A 12,544-nucleotide genomic window follows, 5' to 3' on the forward strand; every position below is an offset into this window, starting at 1 on the left:
CCCTCTGCTGCTGTTTATCTGCAGCTCTGCGTCCAGCTCCGGAGTTCTGGGGGCGTGATTCCTATGAAAGACGCGACATGAACGATTGCATTTAGACTCTTTATCCACCAGCCGCAATGCGGGCGTCCAGCTGGCTGTCCCACCAACGCAGAGCCTACGGCACTGTCCCTGGGGTTTGCAGATAGAGCTGTCCAGGTTCACAACAGCCAGTGGAGTGGCTGGGGTGGGGCAGAATGCAGTACTGGGACCAACACATGTGGCTGCAAAACAACCTCAGTTACCAACCGAGTAAACCACAGACCAGCCATGCTGAGAGAGCCACTCTCTGGGGGTGAGGGGTGTGTGTTCTCTACTGACATCTATTTCCAGGGGCAGTGGTGGGCAGCCCCCTGTTTGGAGGCATGCTCTCACACACTGGCTTTCCCCAGGACAGCTGGAGCTGGGTGTTGGATGGTTTTTGCAAGAGTTAAAGTAACTGAATATGACCTATCTGCTCTGGGAGGAGGTGAGGCAGGGTCAGTAGCAGCACTGGCCACCTGCAAGCTAACTCTGGAGAGGGGGAACTGCTAGCCAGTGCTGGTCAGCATGCAGAGCTGCACTCAGGGGTCTGGTTCAGCTTCTCTCTCAGGCTAGACTAGCCTCTGCTGTGGCCACCACCAGAGATGGGCCTTGATCCCCGACTGGAATGTCCTGAGCTGTGCGCCTCCATAGGGGGAGGCGTTGGGAAAGCTGGTCTAAGCCGACTGCCCGTCTCTAGTCCAGCTTAGGGGTAGAGTGTGTGTCCATTCCTCCTCGGTCAACTGGGGCTATGCTGCCCTGCCTGCCAGGGACTGCCAGGCTGAACTCAGGGAGGCTTGGGAGGTGTCTGGCACGGTGGTGGGAGCCATACAGTCAGACAAATAGACACCTGGCATGGGCCTTGTAATTCTGGTTTTGTTGGAAAATCTTTCAAAACTCCTGCGAATGGCAGAGAACATAAGAGCGGCCCTACTGGGTCAGACCAATGGTCCATCTAGTCCAGGATCCTGTCTTCTGACAGTGACAGATGCCAGATGTATCAGAGGGACTGAACAGAACAGGGCAATTTATTGAGGGATCCATCCCTTCATTCCAGCTTTTGCTCCCGTGCCTGTGTTGTCAGCGGAGCTGCGAATTCCAGCAAAGAGCTGGCATTAAAAGAGCTGTCTGGAAACTTTTTTTTTTTTTTAATTAAAAAATAAAAATCTTAATTTTCACCAAAAAATTGCACTTTTCCCCCTGCGTGTTTCTACCCGCTCTAAACAAAACAAAGAACCAGCCAAGCAATACATCCGAGGTGAGTCTTCAATATTTGGGATAGGAGGAAAAAACTCTTCCTGAGTGAAATGTGACCTTCTTACATACTGTTTTTTTCCTTCTAGGGACTGTTGCTGACTTTATCTGGTCACTGTACGTATAGATCTCCGTCCCCCTCAGAACACCATGCTCAGACCTGGAACCTTTCTGCTCTGTGGCTGCATCACAACATGGTGAGTCTTTTCTGTGCAAATACTCTGAAAGAGAAAAAGACCCTTTTCTCTGTATGCGGGAGAGGGGGAGTGGAAAACATACAGAAATATCCCTATTGTTTGAAAAGCCACTTTTCACCCCAAACCTTTTTGCTCAGAGATGTTTGATTGGAGCTGAGCGTGGTGCGGGGACTGTAATGGACCCATGTTGTGAGGAAAACCAGCTCCAGGCTGTGCTTCAGTTGTTGCTTGTGTAATTTGCAGCCAGGACTGATAGTTTATCTGTCTGTATTAAAACACTTTATCCTAATCCTACCAGGCAGCTCCAGCTAATTGATTTTATTACTCACTTAAATGCTCGATATCTCTTATCTAGCATGACAGAAAAGGCTGTTTGTTTGTTTCTTTGCAGTGGCCTTCAGGCACACAATCACAGCATGATTTAGAGAGGGGGAAGTGCATGCTAGCCAGGGTGAGGATGGGGGTGGAGGTAGCTAGTCACACACTCTGCTGGGAGGGGTGGGTGAATTGGTGACATGATAGCCCTATGGCTGTGTCTGAAATTCACCTGCCCACTTGCCCATCTCCCCTGAGCCCATTCCACGGCCCGAGCAGCGTCCCACAGCAGCTGCTTGGTTTTTAAATTGATCTGCCAGAGAGAAACGTTTCCCACGTGTGGAACTGGCCCCTGACTTTACCCTTGCCCGAGGCCTACGCTCACGCCTGGGCCAGCTGCAGGCATCCAAGCTGTGATGCTGCCCTGGGTGGAACCTGTTACGGCCCAGCAGCTCGAGTTGTGTCGGGTCGAGGAACTGGAGGCTGCTGGCAGGTGACATGCATGTTCTTGCTCTCAGTAGTAGCAGTTGTTTGTATTATGGTAGCATGTAGCGGCTGGGACCCCATGTTGGGTGCTGCACGGGATCATAATTGGAGACCGTCCCTGCCTCAGAGAGCTCGCAAGACAAAGGGTCGGAGGGAAAATGGGGGAGTTGCCTGGCAGGTCTGGGGAACAGAGCCCAGTTTTCCTGAGTCCCAGCCCAGTGCCCTGGCCATGCCCCCCCCCACCCCCAGCCCCTCTATGTTGGCTTTGAGGCCGGACTGTGGGGTTAATGGCGCAGAGGGGGCTGCCCTCATGCCCCCTCCATTCTTGCAACATCAAGTGGAAGGTCAGGCTCCCCGCACAAGGGTACGAACGCTGACGTCAAAGGAAGCAGCTGGTGATTCACTGGCTCTTCTGAGCCTTTGTCTCTCTGGCTGTAACTCATCTGGGAAATGTCATCCCATCCTTGAGTGTTATCGTTTCGCTGTCAGTTTGCCCACCCTGCTGGGAGATAATCCAACCTCTGAAGGAGATATTGGCCCGGCAAATACATGCTTTTTGAAAACCTCAGTGTAGGGGGACTTCCCCTTCCCTCGGCTGACTGCATCTGTACTGCACTGCAGAGCAGTGCCTATGGGGAGACCTGGGCTCTGTCCCCTGCCCTGCCAGGTCACCTGGTACATTCAGAGATTCCCAGGCCAGACGGGACCACTGTGATCAGCTAGTCAGGCCTCCAGTGTAACCACAGGCTGGAGACCCTCCCCAAAATCATCCCTAGAGCAGATCTCTATGGTCAGGGATGGAGAATCCACCACGCCCCTTGGCAAATTGTTCCCATGGTTAATCACCCTCAGTGATTCATCTCCCAGCCATTGGATTGTTGAGCATGTCCCCCCATGTGCCTCAGTTTCCCCCTCTGTAAAATGGGCTGATGGTACTGACCTCTCTTCGAGCTCTATGGATGAAAGAGCACATAAAAGCCAAGTGCTGCTGCTGTTCATTAAGGTTGCTTCAGTTAGTACATGTCCCGTAGGGTTCGAATCCTGCACCGTGCCCTGGGGAGTGGATGAGCCAGGAGCCAGACAGCCTTCTCCAGCTCGAGGGGCAGATTGTGTCCCCCTGCCCCCGATGTGCCGGGAGAATGCCCATCTGCCCAGGCTCCTGGGGTAGGCGTGGGGGGAGAGATCTGTTCCTAAAACTCGCTGTGCAAGGAAGCTGTATTAGGTGGCTGTGTAGATTCCCTCCTTCCATCCCGACCAGCTTCAGATGGGGGCATGCTGACACCCTCAGGGCCAGGTTTGGTCAGTGATGCCCCTAAGGGGTGGTGGGGGTGCGGAGTTCCCCTCCCCCAAAGCCAATGGTTTTGTTCACTCCCAGGAGGCTCTGGGGGGCGGCTGAGTTCAGACCACTCAAGGCACTGGGGGGGGGCAGGTGAGGGGCTTCTGAGGGTGCAAGGATGTACATAATGGGGCAGCCCTCTGCTCAGAGATGCCTGTGTAGCCCCACGCCATAGTTCCAACCGACTTCCCCCATCCTCGCTCACACAGGTGGGACTGCTGCCTATACAGCACCTCCCCTTCCCCCAGCGGCGTCTTTCCTCAGCCAGGTCTGCTCCTGTTCACGCTCCAGAGGCTGGATCCTTTCATGCCCAGCATCCAGACTGAATCCGCAGGGGGCCGCGCTGCCAGACCAGCCCCCCTCATGGGATATGCCCCTTGTAAGGGGTGCATGCGGCTGTCCCGGGGCCGAGCAGCACGCAGGGTCTCTATTTTCCTAATGCTCTGCCCAAGGCTACTGACTCCACTGGCTTCCTGAGGCTGCGTCTCTCCCTCTCCCCTCCCCCCTTAAAGATCATGTTTTCTAAGTTAAAGGACATGTCCACCAGCCCTGCCTGTTACAACTAGATCTGTGTTTGCAAATCCATGCAACTCGTTCCTTAAAGCGCCGGTGCTCCATTCAGTTACCCTAGCCTGGCACTCCCGGGCCCCTCTACAATAGCCAGCCAGTGCCTGTGAGCACCTCTCCAAAGGGGAACCCTGTCCTAGGTGAAGGCAGGTTTCATTGCCGACCCCGTGAGCCATCCAGTGCCCTTCCCTGTGACCTGCTGCACTGATCCAGGGCAATGGATGGCAGTCTCTGGGGCCTAGCTGTCCAATCATGGGGGAGAAAAACACCCCACGCCTGGGGCGAACTGCAGTCTAAGCTGTGGTGACCATGTCTATCACCGCATGGGAGATAGCCGCTCTCAGTCTGTGCTGGACACCTGCATTCGGGTGGCGCTAGGCTACATGCCTGGGAATCGGTATTATAGTTCAGCAAGAACTCCAAGCACTGGCCTGCTGGCGGCCTTTGCTTTGGGACTAGGTCCGTCTAACTGTGCTCAGCCGTCGCTCTGGAGAGAGAACGTCTGGTTGGCTGCAGAGGGTTAATGTAGCCAAGGGAGGATAGGCTTGTTCCCTTAATCAGCTTTGCCTCTTGTAACGCTGCCCACATGACAGATGCATGAGAAGGTTTTGGCCTTGGCCCCCAGCAGGCCTGGGTAAGTGATGTCTTTTCTTATCTCTCTGCTGACTAACCAGCATCCTTCAGCTGGAGTATTTAAGGCTGCGAGTGGGGAGAGCTGCAGCAGAGAAACACTAGTCCAGCAGAGGCAGCCCCGGAGACACTGACGCTGGAAGACTGAGCTGAGACCAGAAAAGAAAAATGCTGCCAGCAACTTTCAAACTGTGTGCCGGGATCTCCTACAGGCATCTGCGCAACATGACCGGTGAGGGGGACGTGCAGCTGTCACTGGGGCAGCAGCTGCCTCAGGAGCTGGGCTGGGGCGGGGTGGTGGTGTGTGGCTTGAAGGCCCCATTGCTGTGAATTTGACTGTCAGATTCAAAGTACCTCGTTTCCTGCTCCTTAGCAGTGATGTTTATTTCTATTACGGGTACTCTGCAACCCCTGATTGCCCCAAACACTGAGCAACTAGAGGCACCCCTGCTCTATGCCCTGTTTGCCAGCAGGGATCACTGGGGCATTCTCTGCTGTGTGTTACGCAGCTCACACCCTCAGCTGGTGTAAATTGTCATTGTTCCCTTGGAGTTAAAGGTCTGTCCCATGTCCCCAGTGGTCCCAGCTGGCCTTAAAATCTGTTCCTCTCCCCTTTTTGTTGCCAGGAGACTCTTTCTAGCTGGATGGGGAAAGGTATGCCTGTTTCTGAACACAGAACAGTCTGTGTTTCCAGGGAGGCTATTGTTTATAGTGCCATAAATGTACAGATAAAACATGCTCCCTGCCTTGAAGAGCTCACATGGAAAGGACTTAGATTATCCACTCCAATTGCTAGGAATCTGCTCTCTTTTCCAAACTGCTGGAGAGAGAGAGAGAGAGAGAGAGAAACTTCCAACAGACTCTTCTTGACTTCTGGCTATCTCGGTTTCTGCTGGACTAGGAAGCAGGTTGAGGTCTAGATTACACATCGCACCAGGTTTATGCCAAAGACCATTCCTTTGGCAAAAGGCATTCTGCAGGTTTGGAAGAAGTCTGCCTCCCTTCTGTTTGGTGTGGTGTTGCACATACTGGTGTGCACAGCTCTCCAATCCCAGCATGCTGTATAATTGGAAAAGTAGGAGCATAGGTAGAGTTTCTAAAACAGCTTCTAGTCTCAGTGCCAGGTGAATTTTCCGATGTTGTGAACTGCTGGATTCTAAGCCACCCCCGGGATGTGGCTAGTCCCCGTTCCCCGTGTTTTGCACATCCTAGGCTCCACATCTGGTCTCCAAATACAGTTGTTACTCTGGGGAAGGGCCTAAATGGATTTTTTTTAAAAGAGCACCACTCTTGCAGAAATCCAAAGCAAACCAAATGTAGCTGCTGTATACACATGTTGCTGCTTCAAGCGTGTGTGGATGATGATAAACCCTGTTTCTGTAGATGTACTGACAGAGCCGGTGATGATGGAAGGTAAATAAAATTAAAAGAAAAAATCAGCGTGGGCCTGATGGGAGGAAATTGGCCAGGAACAGCTTTAGCTTCAGGCAGGGTCACAAACAGTGAAGCTTGAAAAGTAAACTGTGAAGTTCGTAGCTCTTTTCATTTCAATCTGACCCTCTCATTTCAAGGCTTGAGAAGGCAGGCGGCTGTTGCCATCAGCCAGGAACTGAATAAACTCGCCTTTGCTGGCCCTGGTCCCAGTAAATGGATCAACCAAGTTCGCAGGAGGAGCTCCTTACTCAGTAAGTACCATAGTCTGCCAAATGTACAATGACAAGCAAAGGGGGTGATCCCGCACCATTCAAGCCTGATAGTCTTGCACCTGGTTCCCGTAGGAGCAGGATTGGGGCTCAGGTCCTTTAAGAGGCTGCAGCTGTGATATAGACTCAAACCTGCTGATGCATAGACATGCACAGCCTATTCTGCAAAATATAAACACAGAAAGATAGCAGGAAACCAGCATCACTCCTAAGCCCACCAGCACTGGTGCCGGACTGGAAAGGTTACTTAGTTCAGCTAAGTTATTCTGTCCTATGGAATGCAATGCAATGGACATTCATTGAGAGAATAGAGCTGCAAACAGCACTGCATAAATGCCCCAGTAAAACCCTCTACTCCAACCCCTTTCAGGCTCCAGGTTGGAGGAGAAGCCCTTCAGTGAAGTGGAGATGTCCTACATTAAACAGGGAGAGGAAGCCCTCCAGAAATCGCTCAGCATCCTCGGGGACCAGGATGGCTGGAAAACTGAGACCATAGCGGTAGGATTTCTGACTTGTGGTGGTTTCTAACTTGTCCTTTCTTAACTGAACCTACTGGGAATACTAACTCTTCGGGGCTTCCTTTAGGGGAATGGGGACAAAGTGCTGAGCAAGATGCTCCCAGACGTTGGGAAGGTATTCCGGCTGGAGGTGGTTGTGGACCAGCCCTTGAACTCTGTGTATGATGAGTTGGTGGAAAGAATGGAGCAGATGGGAGACTGGAATCCAAGCATCAAGGAAATCAAGGTGAGAGACTCAACTGCATTCGTCCTCCGAAGAGGGAGGACTGCTTGCTTTGGCCCCGATTCAGCCAAGGACTTAAGTACATGCTTTGCTGAAGAGGGGCCTTTATGATTAAGCAGTAAACTAAAGGGTTTTTCTACTATATATTTTAAAGAGAGAAACGTCTAATGTGCCCAAAGGGGTAAATACAACTGGGCCGAAGGGCGTTCCAGCCTTTGAGCGCCAGCTCCAAGCTTCGGCCGTTATCTGGGCTCTGCTTTGCAGCTGATGTGGAGCTTGTTTGGCAATAGCCACAAGGTGTCAGCAAAGGGTAGAAATCCATTTCTTTATCTGAGCAGCCTGTGTTTCCAGGTGGAGGTTAGGGAATCTTACTGCAAGTGGGCGTGTGTAGTGTATACACTGAAGCGGTAACAGAGCTGGCCTGCTGCCTGCCTGATAGCCACATCTCACACTAGGTTAAACGTTCTCCCACACAGCACAGCCTGCTCCTAGAGCACCGTGTACGTTACCGTCGAATACCGAAATCCATTCCCCTCATCTGTAACACAGCCCCCCTCAGTGTCGCGGGACTACGGCGCCAATGAGGTAGACACAGCAGGCTGGGGCTGGGGAGAGGAAGGCACAGAATTTTATTAAATGCATTGCAAGATTCCTAGTACAGGGAGTCCTAGGGATAAGTGTGGCACAGACACAGTAACCGAGAGACATACACCACAACCCCTGGGCTATTAAATAGAACGGTTGTGTAACCAGCCATGTTATGCTGGCTTTGCTTAACGTTGTGTAACTGTCACTGTCCAGATTCTCCAGAAGATTGGGAAAGACACCGTGATCACCCATGAGACTGCTGCGGCCACGCCTGGCAATGTGGTGGGGCCACGGGACTTTGTCAGCGTGCGGTGTTCTAGAAGACGGGGCTCTACATGTGTCCTGGCAGGGATGGCCACAAACTACGGAGCGATGCCAGAACAGAAGGGATTTATAAGGTACGGAGCCCTCCGACTGTTATCTTGCTTTACCAACCTTGAGCCAAAGTAGCAGCAGTAGTTGGACAGCCAGGAAAGGGGACATCTGCACAGCGTGTGGGAGGCGCCATTCCCAGCTTGGGTGCACACAGCAGTGTGGCTGCAGCTGTCTGAGTCCAGAGCTGGGGGTCTGGTGGGACTGTAGGGGAGTGGCTAACCCAAGAGGCCACGTTGGAAGTAACAGCTTGAGCGGAACTAGCCCATGTACGTCTGCCAGCTCTGGGAGCTGCTGATGTACTGAAGTACAGAGTCTCCTGTTACCAGCCTAGTTTGGGAAGAGGGCTGTAAAACTGGTGAGTATGTTAAAGTTTAGAGTCCTGCCTATTTTATACATTTCAAGCTTGCTTGAGCTGTTATCTTGTCCCATTAGCAATTCCCTGCCATCGCTGGGCCTTGGGCAGTGGTCATATCTCAATTTCTCCCCAAAGACTGAAATCCTGTAGCCTATAACATCCTGTTTCTCCAGTCCTCCCTTAACTGGCTCTTGGCATTCACCAACCAACCAAGACTCAAGGGCTAGAAGTTGGCAATCTCTCTTATGGGCACTAGATAGCACTGCATTTTCCCATTCTCTGGTTTATCCCACTTAAACCAGCTAAACAGGGTTCTACTGTACAGGTATCTAGGTGATGCTCTAGCCTGCCCTCCTATGTACTACAGACCATCTCCTGGGAGCTCCTGGCCTTAAATGCCACGGAACAGGAGGCTCTTCACTTTGTGGAGTTTAAAGCCAGAAGAGACTATTAGATCATCTAGTCTGACCTTCTGCATAGTACATGCCATTAAATTTCACCTAGATGTCCCTTTACTAAGCTCAAAGCCCCTACAGCATTTCAGTCTTCAGCAGCCAAGATGGAGGTGCCACTGTGGCAGGGAATTGATCTGTTATCTCATTCCCATTACCAAGAAAGATTCAAAGGTGTAAAATAGGCAGGACTCTAAACTTCCCCAGCCCCTGCTCCCTTTTGACTGGTACTGGCCCTCCCTCCTCTCCCACCAGGTGTCTAGTAAATGCACCCTTATTTCTCCACTCCATAGGAAACTATAGTTGAGCAATTTTTAAATTTAACGCCAGGAAGGAGCGTGGGCTGCACCCCCACTAGTGAATAGCATGGTGGTAGTAGCAGCTCGTCCCTCCACTCTCAGCCTAGCAGCCAGGCTTTGCACATGCACTCATTGCAGTACTGACTTTACACCTGTGTTAAGCAGATCTATTCTTCAAAGTCCCTTATTTAACCTGAATTTAAAAAAAATTGGGGTCAAGGGCTAGAGAGACTTAAATCAGCAGAAAGACTACTGGCCAAGTCCCACTGGAACAAAGCCACTACCTGAATAGCAGTGACTGTGCCATGGGAAACTTCTGGCTGCTGGGAGCATGCTGCAGCCTCTCCCTAGAAGCATCTTCTGGTGCTCTGTAGCAAACTCCAGCCTGAGAGTAGTGTATGTAGCACCTCTTGGCCTGAGAGGTGAGGTATTGCCACCCTCCTGCCTTTAAAACGGACTGTACAGAAGACACACACATTTGGATGGTAAATCATTGTCCCTGGTTTCCTAATGCAATGTTTTCCTGCCCTTCTCCAGAGCTGAGAACGGTCCCACCTGTATGGTTCTCCGTCCACTGGCTGAAAATCCTTCGCAGACCAAGTTAACCTGGCTACTCAGCATTGACCTAAAGGTAAGTGCACACGGTGAACTGCATTCAAACAGTATAAATGAGTCCTCTCAGGCAGACTCCTTAGGAAGGGGGTGGTTGAACATTGTCTAAGGTTAAGAAATTACGAGCAGCTGTTTAACTTCTTGAAATGAAATTCTCCTGATTGAAGTAATTCCCACTGTGGGTCAGGTGAAAACTATCTCATCTTCACTGGAAAGTCCAGCTCTTTCCAACCAGAAATAAGTGGTTCATGTTTTATCCAAACCCACTGGCCAATCTCATTGCAACCTAAGGTGCAAGGTTGGCTCCCTCCAACCTCCTACTCCTTAGGCCCAGGAAATACCTCCACTTTAACACACTCCTTCTTTTTCAGGGCTGGCTGCCTAAGACGATAATCAACCAAGTACTCTCCCAGACCCAGGTAGACTTTGCCAACCACCTCCGCAAGCGTTTGGCTACCACAGCCACTCCAATTGCTGTCAGCTGCTGAAGCAGTCGTTGCTGCACCCTAAAGAACTATTAACTTTCGGTGGCATTTGCATCTTCAGGGACAGCCAGAAGCCTACCTGAGGTTTAGATTTCGCCTCAGAGGTGATTATCCCGTGTAGTGTGTTATCTGAGACATGCTTTGGGGCTTTTTTTGGGTAAACGAATGGGTTCAGGTTTTTAATGCCACATTGAGTTCAACAATGGGCACTTAGGCCTCCAACCACCACCCCACTGGGCTCCCTTCTTAGCTGAACATATCAGATCTGTTGGTGTAGGCAACCACTTCAAAATCCCCCAGAAGGTATGTTTAAGTGACTGACTGAAAAGGCTACTGCTCTGTGTGATTACACATAGGAGGATTCAGTGTTGCTGGCTGTGTGCTCTGCAACAGCTTTTGATAGTTTCACAGCAAAACTACTTCTGATCAAACAGGGGCCTTGACTTCAAGGCACAGAGTAGAACACTCAGCGAGAGCTCCAGCTTAACCCTCAGCTTCCACTTTTCTATTTCTCTCATAGGTACTTTGCTGTACAGGAACACTCTTTAGCCTTAAGATCAGAAGTGAGTTACAGGTTTGGTATCTTGCAATATCCCAAAATCAATTCCTGGGCAGATCCTATTATTGAATTGTTAGTGCAAAGGGAGATCTGCCAATTTATACCAAGATAGCTTTCGGTTTCATTTAAATGTGCTAATGTAAGTTACATTCTTTGCTGACTGAAAAGAGCAGCAAAGTAACTAAGTAGCCTGCTCTGTTGAATACAACTGGATCACAGTATTTGAGGCAGTCAGCATGTACTTATTTCCCCCCCCTTTCAGAGGGGGCTGTGTAACTTGTCTTGTTTTTTAATAGGCTGGATAGTGGCTGACTTGATTTCTCATAAGACACTTTATACAGTTAGAGTAGGACAGTGCATCTTTGTAAGCTTACACTTTTACCTAAGAACCCAATACACCAGCATTAGTTCTGCACTCAGTGGAATTCAGCTGTAGGAAGTTAATTTATAAAGCCAGTTTGCAGGTATTTATTTTCTTGTATAGACATGCATAATGGACTATTTAATATTTATTCTCAGTGACCATGGAGCTCTAAACAAGTTTATTTTAGTGGGTGGGGGTTCCTTATCCACTAGGGAAATCTTAAACAATGCTTGTCTTACCTTGTAGTATAAAGCAATAATTGGCTTCTCTAGAACCAACCACTTCCTGTGCCCTGCTGAGATAAGACTGTTGCTATGCAGAACACTAAAATATTTGCAATGTAATTCTGTAGTAGCCTAATGTACTGATGTAGTTTAAATAATCCAATGTGATGTATAGATGCTGTTAAAATATATAGCTGAAAAATTAAAATTCTTGCCTAGCTCTCTTTATCCAGACCATAGAGTGCAAATATAACAGCTTCATAAAAATCCTTACTCTCCATTCTTAGTAGTGTTATCTGTAAGAAACCTGTGAGTGGGAAGAAGACTTGTAGCAGAACATATATTGTAAGACAACTGCTGTGTGGCAAAGAGACAAACCACTGTGATTAGAGACATACTCCTCCAGGATAAGGTAGTGGTTTAGTAACTTATCTAAATTGTTGAGGCTGTACAAGATAGTATGCTTAAAAGCCTGGCCCCTGGAATTTAATCTTAATTCTGCTTGCGCTCTCTACACCTACTCACAACAAAATAAACCTTTTATTTTGGCCTGAAAAGTAGCTTACAGCTGTTGGTCTCTCCAAGTCAAACCTTAACTTACATCAGGTGGTCACAGTGCTAGTGAATAGCCCCTGCAGTATGCATTTACACTCTGACTCCTACACAGGACAAGGATGTTGCACTGTTTCCTACAATGCCTGGAGAAAGGGGGGTCAAGCTAAGAGCACATCACAAACTTCCCTAGCGTAGGTGGTGTGCCAGATCAAGGCTCTTAAGACTTTAGCCATGAAACAGACAAAAGCTCTAACAAGTTTGGGGAAAGGTTTTATTTTAAACTGGTTGCCAGTTAATATAAAAATCACAATCTCTCCCCCCTAACTTCAGTTTTACATAGTACTTTGGGTACAGCAAGATCCCTTTTGTATGGAAGCTGTTTACAGTTTT

General features: G+C 49.7%; 1 protein-coding gene across 1 annotated transcript; it reads left to right on the forward strand.

The window, feature by feature from the left end:
• Positions 1-1,437: 1,437 nt before the first annotated feature.
• STAR (steroidogenic acute regulatory protein) lies at positions 1,438-12,475 on the forward strand. Its single transcript, XM_054018198.1, has 8 exons — positions 1,438-1,508; positions 4,887-5,074; positions 6,414-6,527; positions 6,916-7,043; positions 7,131-7,289; positions 8,088-8,272; positions 9,893-9,986; positions 10,339-12,475. Exons 2-8 carry the CDS (start codon positions 5,011-5,013, stop codon positions 10,453-10,455), a joined length of 861 nt encoding a protein of 286 aa, XP_053874173.1. The 5' UTR covers positions 1,438-1,508; positions 4,887-5,010; the 3' UTR covers positions 10,456-12,475.
• The last annotated feature ends 69 nt before the right edge of the window (positions 12,476-12,544 follow it).

This window comes from Malaclemys terrapin, chromosome 2 (genome assembly GCF_027887155.1).
Source record: "Malaclemys terrapin pileata isolate rMalTer1 chromosome 2, rMalTer1.hap1, whole genome shotgun sequence".
In the NCBI taxonomy this organism is placed as follows: domain Eukaryota; kingdom Metazoa; phylum Chordata; order Testudines; family Emydidae; genus Malaclemys; species Malaclemys terrapin.